The 21377-nt window shown below is 41.3% G+C and overlaps 1 protein-coding gene across 1 annotated transcript in view; it reads left to right on the top strand.

The window, feature by feature from the left end:
• TAOK1 (TAO kinase 1) overlaps nucleotides 1-21377 on the top strand; it is a 72488-nt gene that overhangs the window by 24260 nt on the left and 26851 nt on the right. The window contains exons 2-9 of the mRNA XM_068416011.1: nucleotides 6264-6490; nucleotides 10635-10706; nucleotides 13668-13769; nucleotides 15097-15142; nucleotides 16042-16138; nucleotides 16914-17027; nucleotides 17803-17894; nucleotides 20424-20517. Of these exons, the coding sequence (XP_068272112.1) occupies nucleotides 6359-6490; nucleotides 10635-10706; nucleotides 13668-13769; nucleotides 15097-15142; nucleotides 16042-16138; nucleotides 16914-17027; nucleotides 17803-17894; nucleotides 20424-20517 (749 nt within the window). The 5' untranslated portion in view covers nucleotides 6264-6358. The remainder of the gene's footprint in view (nucleotides 1-6263; nucleotides 6491-10634; nucleotides 10707-13667; nucleotides 13770-15096; nucleotides 15143-16041; nucleotides 16139-16913; nucleotides 17028-17802; nucleotides 17895-20423; nucleotides 20518-21377) is intronic.

The following is a 21377-nucleotide window of genomic DNA, read 5'->3' as shown; positions in this document are numbered from 1 at the left end:
GTCGGAACAGGAAAAAAAGAGTCGACTGGGCGGACCAGAGCCGGGGTTAAGAGAGCTGTTAAGGAGCGTCCACAGCACTTGGTGGGTTGCCAGGACTTTTTTTTTTTTGAGTTGGGAAGCAATAAAAACCATGGTGTATAGTTTTGACAAGCTTGCAGGAAGGAGAAGTTGGGCACAGTGATCGAGAAGTACTTCCCCAGTAACACGAAGCAACCAATCAACACGTGTCCCTGTGTTTGCTGGGATCTGCAGAGAGATGGGTAGAAGATGATCCTGAACCTGGCAGTATTGCTCTGGCTGCAGATCCCCTGAATTTCAGCTCAGCCAACAGAACTTCTCTCTATGCCCTTAGAGAAAGGACCCCCTGACTCAGGTCCCGCTGTGCAGCCCCACTGCAGCAGGCTGGTCAGCGCCTGGCTTTGGATGAACAGCAAATAGAGTGATGGGACATTAAGTAATCTCTGTCTGCCCTTCACAATTCCAGGTGAGGTAACTCTACGCGTAGAAGTCATCTGCCTAAAATTTTAAAGGCTGATTTATATGCAGATCACAAAATAAGTCAAGGGTAGTAGCGTCATTCCTAAAGTCACATATATCAGCCCTGCCTGGTGTGACGGGTGTTCATTTCTTCTGGTGTTGGACCTCCATCATCTTTTCTGGTATGTCCCCACCAAGCATACAGCCCTTCCGCTGCTGATACCAGGTTGGAGTCAAATCATCCTCATGGATTTGAGGGGTGGGTAGTGCAACATACCCTTGTTGCCTGAAGAGAGTACATTTCGGAGTAAAATGGGTAATACTTTTCTTTCTTCCCGGGCAATACATATGCCGTTCGTCACATTTGTCTTATCTTTCTGTACATCGTGGCCTTGTTTTGCGGTGTTGTAGATCAGGTATTTTACTCTCGGGCACATAACAGCCCGAGCTCGGCCTCCTGTGCTCGGCGGTGCAGGCTTGACGAAGTGATGGTGGGCCTGGGTACGCTGTTGTACGTTGTGCTGGGACGGCTGCTTTGGCGTCTCAAATATATGTCAGAGAAGAAGCTTCCTCTACCCGACAGGCAATATTGTATGATACCGACAGTCCAGCTGGGGTTTCCTCTGCATGGTTTATAACCAGACAGCTCGTACATGCTGATATTTTTGATTTGTATGCTAGAAAACTCTGATTTAAGATTTTTTTTCTGAAAATGTGTGGAATAGTGACTACTTCACATTTTACATACAAGCAGCAACTTGCATTCTATAATTTAGCTTACTTTCATCTTACAGGCTTTTATTAGAGTCTATCAAAAATGGGGAGTGATTTGTCTGCTACTCCCAAAAAAATTCTGCTTTCAGGTCAAGCATTCAGTGCTATGCAGAATTTTTTAAAAGTCAGTATTTTAAGCATTCTTACCATCTATTCATTCTTTAAGTATTCTTACCATCCAGCTCTCCCTTTAGGCATAATTGTAAGTAAAAGAAAAAAAATTAAAAGTCAGTTCTTTCAATAGTTCCAGTTCATTGTATTTATGATAGTGGTGGAAATTTTCAGTGTCTGCTGGAAGCCATTCAGGAAATTTTTAATAGTGTGTTGAGAGGATAATTTAATCTCAGCCTCATACACTCCCCAGATCTGACCCATGTGCAAGTAAGAGAAAATCCCTTTTCCCTTTTTAGCATGTAGCAAGCCTATATGCTCATTGTCAACATTTTGGTTTCTACAAACTTTTGAACAGTCTTAACGTCCTACAGATGCTTTGATGCACTCGTGTGTAGTGCAGCCTAATACCTGCTGGCCACCGTCCCTCTCACTGAATTGGTCTGGACATAAACTTGAGAAATGATGGATAGGTGGAAATCTCAGTGAGTAGGTGCACTCCTTTGCAGGGAAGGGAAGTACGTTCTCTTCTAAGTATGTTGGTTTATTACGTGAAAACAGTTACCGGTGACACTGGCAGCTGTCAGATATTTTACTGTGGGCAGATTTTTAATTTCTCTGAGGCCTCTGTAGCATAAGGCTTAAATATGCACTTTAAATATGGCAACTGACCGTTTAGAGCTCTGCTTGTTCTGCTCTGCAGGATCCCAGGGGATGTTAGTCACAGGGGTGGGTCTGTCTTCAGCTTGAGATGACACGGCAGGGAGGCAGAAAACTCAGAAGAGAGCAGGTCTTACCCCGTCCTCATCTTCAGCTTCCTTATGTCAGTGGTTCAAGGTGTGTGTGTGTGTACATTTAATACAGTCATAATTACAGGGGATGTAACATCTTATTGATTCATAGACTTTGTGGATGTGTGCGTGTGGTTTCTACTCACTGGTAGTTGTTCAGATCAAAGTAATTTGATAAAATATTTTGGCCTGTAGTCAATGTCATTTACACTAGTAATGGTAGCTACTAACTACACGTCGTTAGTCCAGCCTACCGTATGGAAATAGAGTTGGTCCAGTCTTGTGCTTTGGTCATTCCCTGGTTTATTTTGAATCTTTCTTGTTGGTTATGAGTGGAATTGATCTAAGTACCAGTAGTTGTGTGTATGCAGTGCAGTATTCTCTCTTTGCATGAGTGACATCTAGGAAAAAAATGTGGAATTTGTTTTATCTAATTTTAGCAGCCTGCAAGGTGGCTTGTAGGTAGACTGCCTCTTCAGCCAGCAGAGAGATGGTGCAGTCAGAGGGTGCTGTGTCCTGTTTGCAGTGCCTGTTTCTTGGCCACAACCAGGATCCAGCCACCTGATCTGAGCTGTCTTAAGGTGAGATGATCAGTCCCATCCACTGGGAACAATCATGTTTAACAGGATAGCTGCACCGATCCAAAAACCCTGCAGTAAGGAGACTTCATCGGTGGGAAAAATGTAAAATACGTGAGTGCAACCTGACTGTAATTTAGAAATCCAGCTGCCTGCTGGTATATGATTTAATTTTCAGTGCGGTTTAGTTGCAGAGGGTTTTTTTAAATCTTAAGACTCATCTGTATTTTTAATACATTTAAAATAATGCAGTAACCACATTGCATGCCACTTCTCCGAACTTCACTTCCATTTCCCCATTTCAGGGGTTGTCATTGCGAGGCAGGAGGCAGAGCACCTCGGCTGTTGGCACTGCCGGGCTTTGGCAGGCAGCGCGTTGTCTGTGTAAAAAGAAGGATAAGGGAATTTAATATTGTAGCATCCGTAAAAAATGGGAGCACTTTATTAAGTGAGACTGTGTAAAGCTTTCTTATGGATGGAATTTACATTAATATGTTTTATTGTTCCATCTAAGCAGATCAAGTGATCAGCGTAGTGTCACATACACTTTTGTGACTGTTCTGCTGAATAAGTTTTAATACTTAATGTTTTTATTCTCATGCATTTCAAAGCAACAGTTATTTCCAAGAATAAAGATAATTAAATTTGTCTCGATGCTCTCAGGATTAAAGGGGAAAAAGTTGTGTTTTAAGGTGTATCACAAGAGATGAGGAGTTGTGCTCTGATGTGCCAGTCGAGTCGGGCAGCGCGGTAGCCAGTCCCGTACCACTCCTGCTTGGCTTGCCGGCGAGCCTGGTAAGAGTGCTGGCAGCGGTAAAAAGTGTCGCCTGTTGATGGCATTTCGGAGGCATGCTCAGAAACGATGCCAAGAGCGAGTCTGGTGGCTGGTTTGGCACGAGGGGCGGGTGGGGAGGGGGAGAAGGCTGTAAGGCACCTCGGCTGTGTGTGCGCAGGGCTTTTCTCCTCGCCCTGGCTCGCACACGCTCCCTCGCTCGCCGGGACATGTGACTTTTGGCCATCTTAGCAGGTTTCTCCAAGCCTAGCCCCGCTGACTAACAGATGTAGGGAAAAGGGCATTCTGGGATTGCAGCAGTTGCTTTTGAACAACAATGTCCTTGTTGTAAGAATCTGATGCTTCTTAAAAGATGGAACATGACATCATGACCGTCGATCCAAGAAGCATTCCTTCAGTAATACTGAGTGTGCTCTGGTTATCAGCTCCCTTCCCCCAGCTCCTTTCTCTTTGCTTTTCTGACTGATGCTTTTTGTCTATTGTTTCGTCAGGGGCTGTAAACGCGAAACAGTTGTCTTTCAGTGTTATGTGCTTGTTAGGGCTGGAATCAAGTGGAATATTGTTGGCTTATTTGAAAGAAAGAAAGAAAAATAACCAAAAAACCTCAGCTTTTCTTCCAGTCTTCATAAACGTAGCATGCTTCAGGTACGGGCTGAACTGAAGCGAATTTTCCCTTCCCACACGTGTTAGTTACTGCGTTATGCAACGGAAGGTGGAGATATCGCAGTCCCGTTCCCTTGGCTTCCCTGGCAGCTCGGTATGTCGTGTGCTGATGCCGTCTGCTTTGAAGGCTCCTATAATGGTCCTGCATCGATAGGAAATGTGTATGTGCTTGCTCACGAGTGCAGTATAGCAGAGTTGTGAACAGCTGCATATTTTCTGTGTGTGTGTGTGTATATAATATGTTTTTGGTCTGCCCCTGGGATTTGAATATCATTTTTTCCTTAGCCCCTGAGAAGGGGCTATCACGAAAACACGTTTTGCGTTGCATTATAAATCTTTCTGAATGCTGACTGCTTGGAGGAAAGCTATGAAAATGCTGGATTTCATTTCCCTTCCCTGTGTGCTCTCTCCTGCGCATGTCTTCATCAGAAAAACTGCCGACTCTTGCAGACTTTACAACTAGGTATGTCTTGGCTGTCTCTCGCACAGTCGTGCTCTCCTTGTAGCGATGCTGGCAGTTACTTGAACGAACGAGGAGCCGGCAGTCTTTGGCACTTTCACATGCTGCAACTGTCCGGAGAAGAGTACCACTGAGCACAAACAGGCAGGAGCAGGTCTTTTTCCATCCTTGTAGGAATTGCTCCCCAGCAAGGGGAAAACAAATGATTAATTGATGATCTAGAGGCTTGGAGAAAGGTAGAGTTAGTGTCCAGAAAAGGAGGAAAAATGGACAGGGGTAGGGCCTTCTCTTATACATTTGTTAAACTCAGGTTTATTGTCTTTTTTTCCCATTATGAAGATGTAAAACTTTGAAGAAAACAAAACAAAACAACAAACCCTGAGATATGCAATATGAATAAAAAAGGCACAAGTCTTGACTAGACAGGGATTTTTAGAAGACAGTGACCTGTGTGATTAGCTCTTGGCCAGTGACACAGAATTGTTTTTATTGGTGACCATTTACAGGGAATTGAGAGGAAATCCCAATACCCAGACTGTTCCTTTAGGACGGGGGAAAAAAAATGTGCATTTTACTTCTGATGGTTGGTTGGCTTCACCTGTTGTAAAGATACAGTAAAATTTTAGCAGGACTTGCAAGTAGGCTTTTATTCTGGCTGGATTCCAGGCACAGTTTGAGTAAATGAAAGCAAATTCATGGTGCAAGCAGAAAAGGTTTCGTACCTTCCCAATGGTGTCTGAAGTTGCAAGTTCCTCTGAAGAAGGTGTTGGCCGATGGGCTATTGTAGAGGGCTGTATCGTGCTATCACAATTAAAATGTGTGTTTGTATCTGCTCAAGCAGAGTAGAAAGACACGTGTTGTGCGTGGAAGTGGGTGTCTCCTGTTCTGGATGCTGTTCCTCTGAAGAAGGGGGATGCAAATGAGACTTTGAAGAGCAGGCCCTTTAAGACAGAGATCATGAATTTAGATAAGAGAAAAAAACAAAAAGGACTGTAACTTATTTACTTGTGGAAGGAGAAGCTTTAGGGAGGTCTCCATGTACATGATGAAATGAATCAAAATTGATCGCTGGCTGCTTCTTAACTGGAGTACGATTGCAGAAGAAAAAAATACTGAGCTGAATTAAAAAAAATATAAATACAGATTAGTAAATGGCAGTGATGGTTCATACATGTCATACTTGTACCATGTATCTTGTCTTGCAAAGTCCATGATATTTATATGCAATTGTGTCATCCACAAAGTCCGAACGATACTTTAAGGTAGCGCATGTAACTCTTCAGAGGGAGGGTGCCAAGGTAATATGGGCTCACTGGTGACAAACGGGTTATCGCTGTAGGTCAGAGAGATTCTGCTGACCGCTCTGCAGGTAACTGAGCAGATGCTGGAGCAAGGAGTGCGTCTCATTTTGTGGTTTGATTTTTGGTTTGTGTTCTGTAGAAATGCTTGACTGCTGTCACAGTGGGACTGTGACATTATCCCAGCAGAGAGGTTGCGTTGCTTCATGCAAGCGGGATGCTGGCTCTGGAAGAAGTGGGAGCTGCTCTGCTGTAGCTTTGTTTCTGGCTCTTTGAGAAGAGGATAATCAGTGAAGTCTTGCAATCTTTTTCTTGCAGTAATCCATGCTGAAGAGGCTCCATTCATACAGATGAACCAAGGGTTGAGGCAGCACTTTAAACCCAGATAGTCGGTCGGCTAACTGCCCAGCAGGATGCCATCAACCAGCCGAGCAGGCAGCCTGAAGGACCCAGAAATTGCAGAGCTCTTCTTCAAAGAAGATCCAGAAAAGCTCTTCACAGATCTCAGAGAGATTGGCCATGGAAGCTTTGGAGCAGTTTATTTTGTAAGTAGCTCTGTGACTTGTGAATTTTAGCTGTGTCTTTTTATCTTTAAACTGTGGATATAAACTTTTTTTTTTTTTAATGTATCGGGGAAAAGAAACTGCTGTGAATCTTTTTATATGCTGTTTGGGGTAGAGATATTTTCTGGTGTGTCTGTACAGTCTCAGTCCATTCACAGACTCACAGTATCTCTAGGGTGTTTGCATCCAAACTGAAAAGAAAAACTGGAAATGTGGCCCTTGCCCAGTGCTTTTAGGTGCATCGTTGTGCTGCAAGCAGGGATTTATCTGCAAATTAAAATATGGACTTCTGCTTCATCAATTCTGACTGGCAATGCAGTTCTCTTGGGCTGATGTCTCCTTATCTCTTCTCCCTTGAGAGAAATTGAGTTCTCTTTCCCTTTGTGCATACCCCCAGGCTCCCTTAAAGCCATTCTTTGTGTTTGACACCTGAATGTTGGTGCTTTGTTGTCGTTTGTCCTGTCACGTCCTTCCCTACTGTAGGCGAGAATCCCAATATTCATCTGCATAAAACTTATTTGACATGAACGTCTGGACAGCAGAATTTTTCCCAGGCTGCTTCTATAGCTTGACTGGACGTGGGATGTCTCACGGTAACCTCATTTGCAGGTTGCTGTATGTTAACCAAAGTGCATACTGCGAGACCTTCATTAAAAAAAAACCATTTTCCTCAGAAAACCTTTTCACATTTATAATTATAGGAGGTGTGGCCAAACCTGCCAATTTTCCTTCAGAAAGCCATTTGTGTCAGTATTTCACGAGATGCCTATTCATTGTTAATAATTGCAGCAGACCATGTTGGGAACCTTCCAGCACAAATTTAATGCAGCACAGATGAACTAATTAGGAAAAGCTTCTTAATTTTCTTCCCTGCTTAAAACTATGAGCCGCCGCTGTCTGGGAACAGATCTGGGGGAGGAAGGGTTTTCTAACGAAACGGTACTCACCTGCGGCCTTCGCTTCGTCTCATTTACTCACTTTGGTTAAAGAGTGAGTATAAAAGGAGGGAACTGACAAATGTGGCAATATTATTGAAGTTTGTCAGGAATGCTGGCTCTTCTAGAGGTGTGCAGGAACCACGTGGGCATGGAAAACCAGCTTTAGAGGTAACCTGTGAGCTGTATGCTAACAGCATCCCAAACATCAGCAGAAGCTGCCATCCCGGCGGTTGTAGGCTGCCTGAACGTTGTAGCTGTGGTAAGGGCTGATTGCCCGTTACCAGCTCCTTCTACATGGAGATCGAAAGTAAGAGGGTGTTAATTTCTAGGCTCTTCTTTCTTTTTTCCTCACCATTTTAGACTACCAATTCATTATAGCTTGGTATTTATTCACTAACGAGTGCGATTACTTGACGGTGTTTGGATTGTGCTGCTTTGACAGAAAGTCCGTCTCATTTGGCACTTGGTGTAAGCAGTGCATGGCAGTACTCCGGCCCCTCTGGGGGGTGGTTTTTGTCGAGTAAGAGAGAGTTTTCAACAAAGAAGATACACTGTTGCTATTTCTGTGTTACGAAGGTTTAACTTGTAAGGTTTGTGGTGTATTATGGTATATTTTTACTAGTAGCAGGTCTAAAATCTTGAATCTGAAACAGTTTCGTGTAAAATACTCCATACCTCAAACAGAAGCCCAGAAGGTGAGAAAGACAACATGGAGGGAGAAATTTAGTGTGAATTAAATGAGTGTAAAGATCTAAGATAGAGGAGTATATGTCTTGGGTCCTTTATTCATCTGTAAAGCTGGGGAAAAAACTTCTCTTATGTTTCTCTGACAAGATTTTGATTCTGCTAATGCAAACAATTAAACTTTCTCTAATCAATGTAATATTGGAGTGTAGTTAATAACGGCTTAAAGCATATCACCAAAGGCGATGACATACTCCACCTTTTCTTTGCTCATGCTTTGCTTGTATCACTGCTAAAGTTACTCTGGTCACCAGATGTTAATCCTTTGTTTGGAGTTTTTGGAGGAAGGCAGGATATATGCGCGTAAATGTCTGCCATAAAACAAGCCTCGTTCATTTGGATTGTTTAAGTTAGCTGGCCTTCTAACATCTCCGTGGCTTTTGTCTAGGAACCGTCTTTTTTCAGTTATTCAAGATCACAAGGAAACTAAAAAAGCAGATGAAACTCCATGACTGTAACATTCATGGGGTGTCAGCTGTGATGGCTCTCTCTCCCTCAGCCCTGCTACAGCAGTGCAGGACTGTAGGTGTTAGCCAGATGCAGTCAGGGGTTACTTGCTTGGGTTTTCTAATACGTAGCACCCCACGACCAGTCTGCTTTCATTGCATGCAGCCTGGACCAAAAATGTTGATGATAAATAGATGTGGGAATAATTAACAAGTAGAAAAATCCATATAATCCTGAAATCTCCCCCTGCATTTTTTTAAATGCAGTTTAGTCTTCCGTTATTAGTTGTACCCACTTTTCTTTCCATTTAGCAGTGATCCCAAGAAAGGGTGATATATTTATCTTACGTGATAACTGCTTAAGAGTGTTCACTATTGTCTCTTTCTTTGTTTCTGTTACATCCTGCAGTGGCAGAAAGTTTCTTTTTTTCTTTCATAATTGACATTAATTTTGCTGGTTCAACTCATGGTTTTAGTTTCTTAGAAACTGCAAGTCTGGCACCTCTGAATCATTTTGGTGTTATCCTTACCCTACTCCTGCTCTGCTGTGTAATAACAGCTTTCACTTGACACAGGAAACCTACTACACTGGAACGCTGCAGATGGAGCAGAAGAATAACCCACTCTCTTTTGTTAGAGCTGTGTTCCCTCTGCTCTACTCTAGTATTTTGCTTGCCTGTTTTCTTGCAGTTCAGTTCTTTGCTGATTTGAATGTTTCAGAGATTGTCTCTGAATAATCTTAATAAAGATTTAGGAGTCGGAATTTTATTCTTCATTTTTTGTCTCAAAAACCAAAAATAGTCATTGTCCCCCAACCTTAGAGGTACCGTAATATCGGTGAGACAGTAGGAAGGATCCTCTCAAACAGAAAGAAAACTAAAAATAGTATTGGTTCAAGCCTATTTTAACTGGTTGAAATAAAGACTGACAGGGAATTCTGGGAATCTCTTTTTTTAATGAATGGCAGAATTAAAACATGACTGAAAAACCTTTTTACAAAAGGCAGAGTCCTGGTACTTCATTAATCCATGTTCTGATAGTGCACATATATTAAAAATCAGCATTTTCATCAGTCATCAGTGAATGCTGTGGAGCACGTTATTTTGATTTATATCATTTGGCTTCGTATCCAAGTTGATTGTGCTTATCAGAGAGGCTCAGAGCTCTTTTCCTCCACCGCCCGCCCCGAGCCACTGAAATCTTTAACAGAGGAGTGGCTGGGGTCTTGTGTGGAGCCATCCTTGCTGCAAGGTGAGGCAGCACTGCCTCTTCTCCTGCCAGGGTGAATGAGCCCTTGCTTTGGTGCTAAATTAAACAAAGCTTCTTATCTCCTCTTATCTTGGATTGTTGCTGCCTGAAGTCAGGAAGTCTGCCTTTGAAGTGTGAAAAACTGGGTACATTTATTGTGCAGTGTAAATCATAATATTATTGGACTGGGAAAGTGGAAGTCTGCCTGGGAATCTGAGGATGGGTTGCTTAGGTCGCTGCCATCTCTCTTTACATCATCTGCCTCCCTTTAAGGCACAATAACTAATTTGTGGGAGCAGTGGGAGAAAGCTGCCGGTGTCTGGAGCAATCTCCTGCGCATCCCGTGACATCTGTGCTTATGCTTGGAATGGAACAAGGGGGCTGAGCCTTGCTTCCTCCGTCTGGAATGGACCTGGGCACGCAGAGAAGTCCATTTAGGGAAAATCCCCTAATTTGAATCACAGCTGCTTTTACAAGCTACGATTTTTAGTTTAGAAGTGACAGTACTCGACTCCTGCAGAGACTTGCTGAATGCTGAGCACGGAAAATTGTCATACCTGGTCTCACAAACAGGAGGGTGATCTTTGACTTCAGAAGGCAATTTCTAATAGCTGCAGCAGTCACACCCCTCGGAAGATATTTTAGTTTAACTAATGGATGAAGATTTTTTTTTTTCTGAGTGTGTTTGGTTTACATCTTATGGGAAATCATGATCTGAAGAAACTGATGCATCATGTTTTCATGTTACAGGCACGTGATGTGCGCACCAATGAAGTGGTGGCCATCAAGAAAATGTCATATAGTGGGAAGCAGTCCAATGAGGTATGTAGAACATGTCGCATATTTAATCTTGACCATTGCAAATACTTATTGTATGGGATGATTTTAATTAGCCTGGGCTACAGCAAGAGAGATCTTTCGTATAACTGTAGAGGTGAATGACGGTACTGTGTAAACAAAACAAATTAGTTTACTGTTCACAGTGTATGTCTGCTTGATCTGCTCCTGGAAAAGATGGGTAGGACTCATTGCTTCCAGGCACAAAGGGTTCTTTTATGGGACCACATAAATGTGTAGAAAGAAAGGAAGAAAATGAAAAATAATAGTTTTCCATGTTAGTATGTCTTGTTGCCCTTAAACATTGCATTTTAAATACCTTTTAAAATAACCATGTTGCTTACTGGACAAAGGAATGATAGCAATGGATGCAGTAGTGAAAGATTCAGAGGGAATGTTGCTTACACAAAGTAGTAAGGCAGAACGCATCCTTCCCTGCACTGACTGTGCTGATGAGGAGCTAAACCAAAAGCAAAACAGCAGCGAATGAATGAGTGTGAAAATCTGAACAGCAGCATGATGATGGAAGAACTGCCAGAGCTGGGGATTAAGGCAGTCTTTGCGGAGAGGTCTGTAGAAGTAGGCCTCTGAGGTTTGAACGTTAAGTGTTTTCATGGCCACCCCAGATGTATGTTTTTTCTCTATGCTGCTTAACAGAGATAATTGATTTTATACTTGAAATGTTTAAGTGCTAATACAGACTCTTGAAAAGCCCAACATGACACGAGGAGCTGATGTGGCATTATTTCTGGTAAACGACATCTATCAAATCATGGCGTGATTTTTCAACAGAAGTATTTATTGTAAGCCTGTTGTTCAAGGTGTTTATGGTTCCCTCCCTCCATTCTCTATATTCCAGTCTTAGAAGCACTCTTGCTCCGATGAGTTTGCCTAACAACTCCTTGCTTTCTGTGCCTGCCTTTTGTGTATTGATCATCTGCACTCGAAGGAGCTGAACTATTCCTTCCTTTCTCTGTGTGTCTGTGTAGGAGGTAGAGGTGACAGTGTCTCTCCAGCAGCCCTAAATTCGAGCTTCACAGTTAAATTTGCTATGCGTGTTTCTATTTTGTCGCTGCGGTGACTTGTTTAACTGTGTACTGATGAAAGAATAATTTGTACTTACTACTTGTCCTACTGTTTTAATTACTGTGAGCTATAAATACTCTATTCACATGAATGAAACAAACTGTGCATGCTTCAGAAATAGCTTTTGTTTGTCTTCAATGCGTATGTTTCTTTATTTTGAAGAAAGTAATAAGACCAGGATTAAAACACTTTCTATTTTACTTCTATATTTATTTGTTTTGTTCAGAACTTTGCTAGAGTTGTGATCTAGCCTATGTAAAGGAAATTGATTAAGGGCATTCTGGTATTGTTTATATTTGCTTTGGCTTCATAATAAGATTTTATCATTGGTGGGAACAATTATTCTCTAAAATAAGGACATTTTTTATACTAAAAATAAGTTAAAAACGTTTTAAATATGTAGTACTGTGCTCTTCTTGTGATCTTGGAACTTTTTTTACGCAGGAAATCATGAATACGTCTTGATTAATGTATCACCTCTCTCTTCCCAATGTAGAAGTTTAGCGTGGTGTTTTCTTGGTTTGGCTTTTGTTGCTTAGTACCTCAAAGCCTTTGAGGCTAAAGGTAAAAGGCAACTAAGTTGTTCTTGTGCTGGAAGGAGGGTGTCAGCGAGAGAGTTTGTTAGTAAAGCTGCACTAATGTCATTCTCATGAGATTTCTGGTGTTGAGAAATGCTTCATCAATCAGCTGCCTCGGCTGTGGCTGCCATGTTCCCTGGTTTCGTTTGTTTCTTCAACTCTAAAATTTTTATTGAGGAGGATTTGGGGTTTGCTCATGTTTTCCAAAGCATTTGGGTGTACGGGACCTCTGTCCATCTGTGAATCCTCAGCCACATACTGAGGCTGAGGAAGTGTGTGCTGAGAGATTAACAGGACCTGGAAAACAGCTTTTGAACTTTTTGGTGTTGCGTGAGGTTTCTCTATTTCTGATTAACTTCAGAACTGATACTCTTTCTCGAAAACATTTTCAGTGTCAACACTCTTGTGTTGATGTCTGCATACTTAAATGGTTTCAACTACTGCATTTGTTTTTGAAAATCTTTTCTGGTAGTTGTAGTTTTGCTGTTGCACTTACAAACTTTTGCCTTTCTTGCCTGAGGAGGTGTGGATGGGAGGCCCTGGTTATTTCCTTCCAGGGGAGTAACGCAGTGCCTAGACACACGTTGGAACATGACATTTTGGCCTCTTCTGTACTTCAGAGTTGCACTGGCAGAGCTCCCCTTACTATAAACCTGGATTTTGTTTTATCTGTTTATTCTTTTACTCCTGCAGAACCGTTCCCTTATCTAGTAGGTAACTCATTTTAAATCGATCCTGGTAAAGACTAAACTAGTCATGGAGAAACATTATCAAGAATGTAGTCAGATATTTGGCAGCTGATAAATGGAGCCTCCTCCAGTGTAATATAGTTACTAGTAGGGATAGGTCTTTATATCTACAAGAGTGAAGTGAGTGACAGCTGATCCTGCTGGAAGGACACTTATTGTCCACATCTCTTTCAGGTTGGGATGTAGGTTTGATTTGGCAACAGAAATGGTATCCTTTAAAGGATCGCTTCTTTTTTGAGGACTTGCTCAGATATTAAGTGTTTACCAGTATATCCTATGCATACATATAAATATAAAGTATTACATTGATGAGATATCCTTACGTACAGCCTAATTGATCAACAACTTACTTTGTAGATCTGTTGAGGAGTTAAGCAGGGAACATCGTGGTGTTACGTAAATTTATTTTGATTTAGAACCTTAAGATGTTTTTGCCTCTTAAAATAATTAAATGATATACCTTTTTTTTTTTTGGTTGTTGTTAAGTTAGTAACAGTTTTATAAAGTTTTTCTATTCCTTTTATTTTCTACAGAAATGGCAGGATATTATTAAGGAAGTCAAGTTCCTCCAAAGAATAAAACACCCTAACAGTATAGAATACAAAGGCTGCTATTTGCGGGAGCATACAGCATGGGTAAGCATCCACTGCACTTCTCTTGCCTTGGCTAAGGGCGCTCTAAAATATCTCCAGCTGACTTCCAAGAGGCACCTGAACACTTGCATTGCACAGACTCAGAGGAGAATAGCCAAGGACCTTACAGACGCTCAGCAAAACCGAGTGTAGTTTCTGGAAACAAGTGTTAGGGAAATTTTCCCTTTCACTTGCAGAGTGAGGTGATTGTGCTGCTCTAGTGTATTTAGCTTGATGGACTGAGTATTTGAAATAAATAATAATGGGGGGAGGCAGCAAATTTATCCATCACACTTCTCGCTCTAAGGAAAGGTGAGAATTTCACTGGTACTGCCTGAGAGGCAAGTATGGCAACTTCATTAGACACTTGCAGGTCATTTAACAATGCATTTGGTGTGCCACTGAGTATTAATGATTCAGTTCTTTACAGCTTGACTGAGTATGTTCCAGAAGTAAGTGTTCAGTTGTACTTTAATGGAATAGGTTAGAATTATCCTATTGATAATTGTAATTAAAGTATATTTTGAGTTGTTAGTATTTCTATTACTTAACTAAATTCTTCTGTGTATATTGTTTACTTCTGTTGTCTTGTCTGTGTGTGTGTGTTCAGGTGACAAAACCAAAACCAACTAGCTGGTTTTCCCTCTGTCTGTGATCTCCTAGTTAATTTCATACATTTGATTTAAACAAAAAAAAACAAACCCAAACCCCCCAAACTAGATTTGGGTTATTGGAGTTTGTGTGCATAAAAATGTGTGTGTAGGAATAGATGTGATTGGCTACGCAGAGGAAGCGTTTTGTCAAATGAAAAGTGTGAGGTACACCTCTCCTAGTACAACATACTAAAGCAATCATATTGTTGAACTAATAGTTTAGATTGTAAGTACTGTTCATTTAGCAGCTTCAATAAATATGTAGGACAAAGTTTTAGTTTCTTTTTTTGAAATCTGTCTGGGACAAAATCTTAAGTAAATCCCTAAGTAGCCCTTTAATACTCTGATAAGCTTGTTAAGTGCAATTTAACATTCCTGTTAAGTACGTGCCTATAAAATATGTAATACAATACATAACTGGTTATGAATATGCTTTTGCCTTCCTTACCAGTTTTGTTGCTGGCTATCTATGCTAATTCCAGTTAGAGCAGTCCTTGTGGGAGGGGTCTGTGTGACAGTGCTAGGATGGGGCTTACGTTACAAGCGATACTTGTTTTATTATGGCAGCCTGTGTTGCAGGCACCAGTGAGTATTTCTAGATTTCTCCATAGAAATCTAGAAAACATAAGTTACTGTTGGAGATTTTCTAACAACTGTTTTGATTTCTTCCCATACAGCTTGTTATGGAATATTGTTTAGGATCAGCATCAGACTTACTAGAAGGTATGTCATGCACGTTTATTTGATTGAAAGTCAGAAGTATAGTCCTGAAGTAGGAGGTTACAGCACCACAGAATTGTCCTTGAGTATATAGTTGTATTTGGGGGCAGAGTGTGTGTGAACAGGTGCAGTTTTTCAGATTTGTGCATGGCTTTTCTGTAGAATATCGACTTCCCTAGGTGCGTAATTTCTCCTCAGTTGATGTTTTAAAGTTGTCAGTCAGCTATTTATTTTCTTCTGAGTTTTAGGTTCTCCTGTCGTGACAGTTCAAGATTTATTTCTGAAAACCCTTGCTGTTGATCCTAATGCTTACTAACAACCGTAGGCCTGTTGACTCAAATAGCACTGCAGCAGTATTAGGGTTTTGCTTGATGAGGTCTTTTGTTAAATGATCGTTTTTCTATCGGGTTTCTTGAAGTGAACTTTTCTTTGAAGGTATATGTGTGGCCAGTAAGTTGTTCATCTCCTTTCCTTGCCATAAGCATTTCAGGACAAAAGGCTGAGCTGCTGGAGAGCCATCTATATATTGCTACAGTTTATTCATGTGTGAATTGTTGTAAAGTTCGAGGGTTTGGGATTTAGCTTCATTAATGGAAAAATTGAATATTGAGTCTCAACTAGGTATTTGGGAGAACGGTCACAGAACTGACAGGAATGTAGTTTATGGCTGCAAAGTAGTCTCTATTTGATAGTAAATAGCCGCTGTTCTACAGTTAGAAGATTACATCTGATTATAGAATGTACACTGTGAACTATTTTTACATTTGCTTCTCATACTGAACGTAGTAAAACTGAAATGTTACTGTTTTCTCTCTGCTTACATTGTTAACAGTATTCACTTGCATGCTGCAAACTGCATTGTTTTCTTTAACATTGAATTTCAAATAAATTCTTCCCTTAAGTTCATAAAAAGCCATTGCAAGAAGTGGAAATAGCAGCAATTACCCACGGTGCTCTCCAGGGATTAGCATACTTGCATTCTCACAATATGATCCATAGGTAAGTGGTTATACTTCTGCTGTCTCACACACTTACAGGTAATTTATTCTGTTGATTGTATCCCCTTCATCCCAAATTTAATATCTGTAAGCAGAGATTTTCTTTTTGCCGTGCCCGTATGCTCCCAAACTAGTCATTTATAGTGGTCGAATACCATCAAGCCATGGATCTCCATATGCACTATCTCTTACAGCTGGTGTTCATGATTTCTGCAGAATTGCTTTGGATCTGCTGAGCTTTTTAACACTTGCTGTGATGCCGCTCGTTCCCTGGAGCGGTGACTAGCCAGGCAGGCTGAGCTCACCTGAATAGCTTGTAGCAACTGCGAGGCAAAGATTGCTGGGGTGGGGGGAGCACTAATACTTGAAAAATGAGTTTTACATGAACACACATGTTGAGAAGCATACAGTCAATATGGGATGCAAGTGTCCTTTGTGTTCAAAGTAACTGCTGCATTTTAGTAGGACGAAGGGTTTGAATAGTTACGTTATTAGGATTTTCTGAAAAACATTTCTAAAGGACATAGTTGGTTCAGAAGGTTTTGCTGAAGCTTATCCACATGTGCCATTTTAAGTTGATTTTTAAGACAAACTAGATTCTAAGATCAAGGGCCATGTTAAGCCATTAACCTAAAGGTTAAAGATTTTGTCGTTGGCGGAAAGGAAGGTGTTCTGCAGCTTGAACATGTGAATACTGGTGTGTTTTGTAGTCAGTCCTATAGAAAGTTTTCTTTTTTGGAGAGGAATAATACTGACATTTGTATTCTTATAACCAGAGATATCAAGGCAGGAAACATCCTGCTGACAGAGCCGGGACAGGTGAAACTTGCTGACTTTGGGTCTGCTTCCATAGCATCTCCTGCCAACTCATTTGTGGGGACGCCATATTGGTAAGCCAAGAGTTTTACACATTTCTGGCTTTGTGAAGTAAAAGGATCATTTGTTGGGCATTTAATATACTTGGGCTTTATTGGAGCTAGCTTTGTAATCTTCCGGTTGTGGTAGTGATAAAATGTACTTTGGAAAAAAAAAAAAAATAGTAATTGGGCTCTGACTTCAAGAAATTGTTAATCCTTGTGTTTGTAGTTCACAAAAAGTAATAAAAATATTTTGTTGTTCTATTTACCGTGACTTTAAGTGGTAGAGGTGGAATTGAATCATCTGTAATATATTTTAATCACTTCCCCCAGTGGTTTTAACAATTCTGATATTCTCACCACGTCTGGTTGTTGCAATAACTGCAGTGTTTTTTCTTCCATAGGAAAGGCCAGGTTCATTGAACAAACCCCTTTGCAGATCCCCTGTATGCTTTTGGTCTCTTACACCTGATCTGGGGTGTTCACACAACTGCGTGTTGTAATTATTTCACGAGAGCTGGCCAGCCAGCTATAAACTATTGGAGATGTGGGAGGGCGAGAAGGTGGTGATGCTCATGAAGGGAGAGCTGGGCAGAGCGCAGGAGAACATGGCGCAGCCTCTGTAGAGGCTTGTACTAATGTGGGTGCCCGGTCTCTGTTCCCAGCATCCCGTGTTCGTGCCTGATACCTCGAGGAGTTACTCGTTTACGGTAGCTGAATCAGTGAAACAGCCTGTTTCAGTGAAATACTGATGATGATAATGTGTTCCATTGCCCACAATGTTATGAGCACCAATTTCCTATTTTAGGATGGCCCCAGAAGTGATTTTAGCCATGGATGAAGGGCAGTATGATGGCAAAGTAGATGTTTGGTCTCTCGGAATTACCTGTATTGAGTTAGGTAAGTTATTTTCTTTGAAAAATTATAAAATGCAGTTATTTAATACCTAGAACTTATTCAGCTGAATTACAGTGCAGAAGATCTGTGCTTCCTTCCTTGTCCTGGTTGCTTTGGGACTTGCATTTTAGAGAAAAGAGCTAAATATGCTGTCTAGAATTCAAGACCAACTCTCCAGTTTGATATTTATTGAACTGGTGTTTTCATTACCCAAAGAAAAAGTTACATAGACAAAGAAAATAGCCAAGCTGTGTCACTGAAGGTGTTCACATTTTGTGGGAGAGGCAGTTAACTTCTGAACTGAAAAACAGTCTATCTGCTGAACAGCTCTAGAAGTGAACCATTAAAAGTGCCAGTGTGAAAGTATTTTTAATGGTATAAATTTGTATTGTTTGCATGAAAATGTAAGATATGTTAAGGAGTTCTGCAAAAATGATGTATGGGACGAGTGGACAGCTTCAAAGCTATGTTCAATGTATGTTGTCACTTGTGAATAGATTTGGCTGGAAAATTGATTTTAAAAAACAAAAAGAAAATTATATGGAATAATCCCGTTTTGAAGTGATAACTTGTAAGCCAAAACCAGAAGAAATGATGGCGTTGCCATTAGAACAGACTCCTTAAAGCAGAATGTCAGTTTAAAGGGGCTGTGTCAGTATGGCATTCTATTTAAATTTAACATATATAGTATTTTCTTGAAACAAAAATACGCTTGCTGAAGCACAACACCGTGCACAGCATTGCTCAGATTTTAGTCAGGATCCAGCTCTGTAGAAGCACTTAGCTGTAAGTTTTTCCTTGGGATGGTGAAGTTCAGTGCTGCTCCTTGCACCTGAGGCTGTCTTACCATCCTTGTCAGATCTCATCGCTTGTGCTCCAAACCGACCTTGGTGGAGGAGCAGCCCGGCCGGCCCGCGAGAGCTCGCAGGAACACGTTAATCCACGTGAACTGCACAGTTTAGCTAAAAATGCTGTCTGACATTCCAAACTGTCAGCTTCGTTTTCTTTCAGGACGTGAAATAGATCCTTTCTTCAGAGCAGAGATTTTTTTTTTTGGTTGCCAGTATAAAGCAAGTAGAAGGGGTGTGACTGTCATGACAGAATCCTGCTCCGAGTGGAGTAAGGAGCCTTGGCTGGCTGCAGCGCTCCAGGAATGCGGTGAGCTCATGGCCACCACACCCCCGGGTGCCTGCCTGCGCGCTGCCTCTTTGCAATAGGGAGCGTTAGGCTTCGTCTACAGCTTCTGCTGTGGTGGGAGGTGAGACTAGGTCAGGCTGGTAGAGTGTTGTAGGCTGGGTCGGTGTGGTTCTCTCATTTGCCTTGGTTTGAATAAGCATGGGAAGAAGGCAGAAAAAGGAGACAACTAGGAGTCTTCTCAAACTGTTAGCTAGTCTTAGAAGCGGCCCTCACTTAGGGCTCAGTTTCAGTGTTTCCTGAGGATTTTTGTTTTATTTGGGTGAGTTAAGAGAAAAAAAGGGAGAACAGTCAGTTAAAATAGTTTAAGGGATTAGTTAAAATAGTTTAATGGATAATCAGTCTGATCCTCGATAGCAGCAACTGGTTATCTGACAGATTAGAGAAGGTGAAGTGCTACATTTGAGGAAAGGCTTAACTCCTCAGTGTATCCTTTCTGAGGAATTTGTAGGGCTTAGTCCATCCTCTGACAGCAGTGAGTGAACAGTGGTCTCTGATACATAGCTTACTGCTACTGTTCCACCTGAAAAGCAGAATAAGAAAACTAGCATTTTTTTCCCCTTGTTTGTTTGTTGTTTTTTCAGGAAGGAAGGTTTTCTGGTGCATTCTCACGAGTGTAGCAACGTCCTCGTGGCTTGACCAGCTTCTCTGGCATGTTTATGGCGAGGCTTTTTACCCCATAAACATTCTGATGAAGCTTCAATTTTGTTGTTACAGTGAGATCATCTCCTTCCTCATTAAGCTTTCATGCTGTGTCAGTCTATAAGAGTAACACAAGCTTGAAAGAGAGAGAAGAGCCAAAGAGAATGCAACTCTCAAAATAGTATCAAGAGTTGGCCTGTTACTGACTTCCTGCCCATGTGCTTAGTCAGTTAAGTGTGACTTGATGGTTCTTGTAACCAACTTTTTCTTCATCGCTGCTGTCCTGCTAGAATTAAATATTTGTTAGCTTTTTAGCAACTGCAGCTTAAAAAAAAAGGAGTGGGGTATGAAACCAAGAATGCTTAGTGGCTAAACACCGAGTATAGAGCTTACTGTTAACTTACTCCTATTTTAGTACATTAAAATGAGTCAGAGAACTCAACTATGATCAACCACGTAATTTAAAAGCTTGAGAGGACAAGGCATTTGATCTTCAAAGTGCTTTCATCTTCTGCAGTGGTATAGGACCTATGCCAACATATCTGTCTGATTGCAGGGTAGGGTTGGTTTGGGGTTCCGTGTTCAGGCAATAGTGATTCTGCTGATGTGGTTTTCTTTTTAAAGGGATGTAAACTGAAAAAGAGCAAAACCATAAGACTAACTCCCTGTATCAAAATTGTTTTCTTTTGTGTGTAGCGGAAAGGAAGCCTCCTTTGTTTAACATGAACGCAATGAGTGCCTTATATCACATAGCGCAGAATGAATCCCCTACACTACAGTCTAATGAATGGTGAGTGTTACTGGGGGAGGAATGTTGTAGGGAGCCGCTGTAAATGGAGCGCTTTGTCATGCTGGTTCCTACTGGGAGGATGTGAGCTGGAAGGTTCTTACGAGGTTCACTGTACATTTTGTGTACAAAATTGACCAATTACTACATGTGCATTTTAGACTCTAGAATGTAGTAGAAACAGGACATGCTGCTGGGAGAACGTCAGATCCTGTAAAAAATTGAGTTCGTGGGTCAGTAAACTTTTGAAGCTCCCAGGCTAGCCAAAAATGTGGGGTTTAGTGTTTTTTATCACAAACCACACTGTCAATTCCTAAATCTTGTTTTGTTCAAGTATTGCTTTGCAAGATGAAGACGCTGCTTGTGTGCGGCAAGTGTGTTGCATGAACTTCGGGAGAGTAAAGCACAGCAGTAACAGTTTGCGCCTCCCCGCCTCAACAACTGTCTCTTGAAACAGCAAACACAGTAAACTAATACCAAAAGTTAAAAACTTCCTAGTAGCGTTTTTCTGAGCCATAGTCCTAAGCCTCTGACAAAATACATTATGCCACATCTATAGAATTTTTTTTCTACTTCTGAGATTTTCTGGTTGGGCTATTTCACACCCTGGTGCTTGACAAAACATTCAACTCATTTCATGTATTTTTTGTGACAAAAAAATGGGAGAATTTAATTTACTGCAAAATCGCAGTAGCAACCCCCCCATTACGTGATGGGAGAGGGGAGCGATGGGGGAAGAAAGAAATAAAACCCATACAACTGATGTGCTGCTGTTCTCAGGGTATGATCTGCCCTTCTGAAAATTGTGTTCTGAGAAAGAAAGGGCAAAATACAGAATTTTAGCTTACAGAGGGAGAGATGTT

Source organism: Nyctibius grandis, chromosome 18, assembly GCF_013368605.1.
Source record: "Nyctibius grandis isolate bNycGra1 chromosome 18, bNycGra1.pri, whole genome shotgun sequence".
Taxonomy (NCBI): Eukaryota; Metazoa; Chordata; class Aves; order Nyctibiiformes; family Nyctibiidae; genus Nyctibius; species Nyctibius grandis.
Note: the sequence above shows the minus strand (reverse complement) of the source record. Positions and strands in the feature narration are given on the sequence as shown.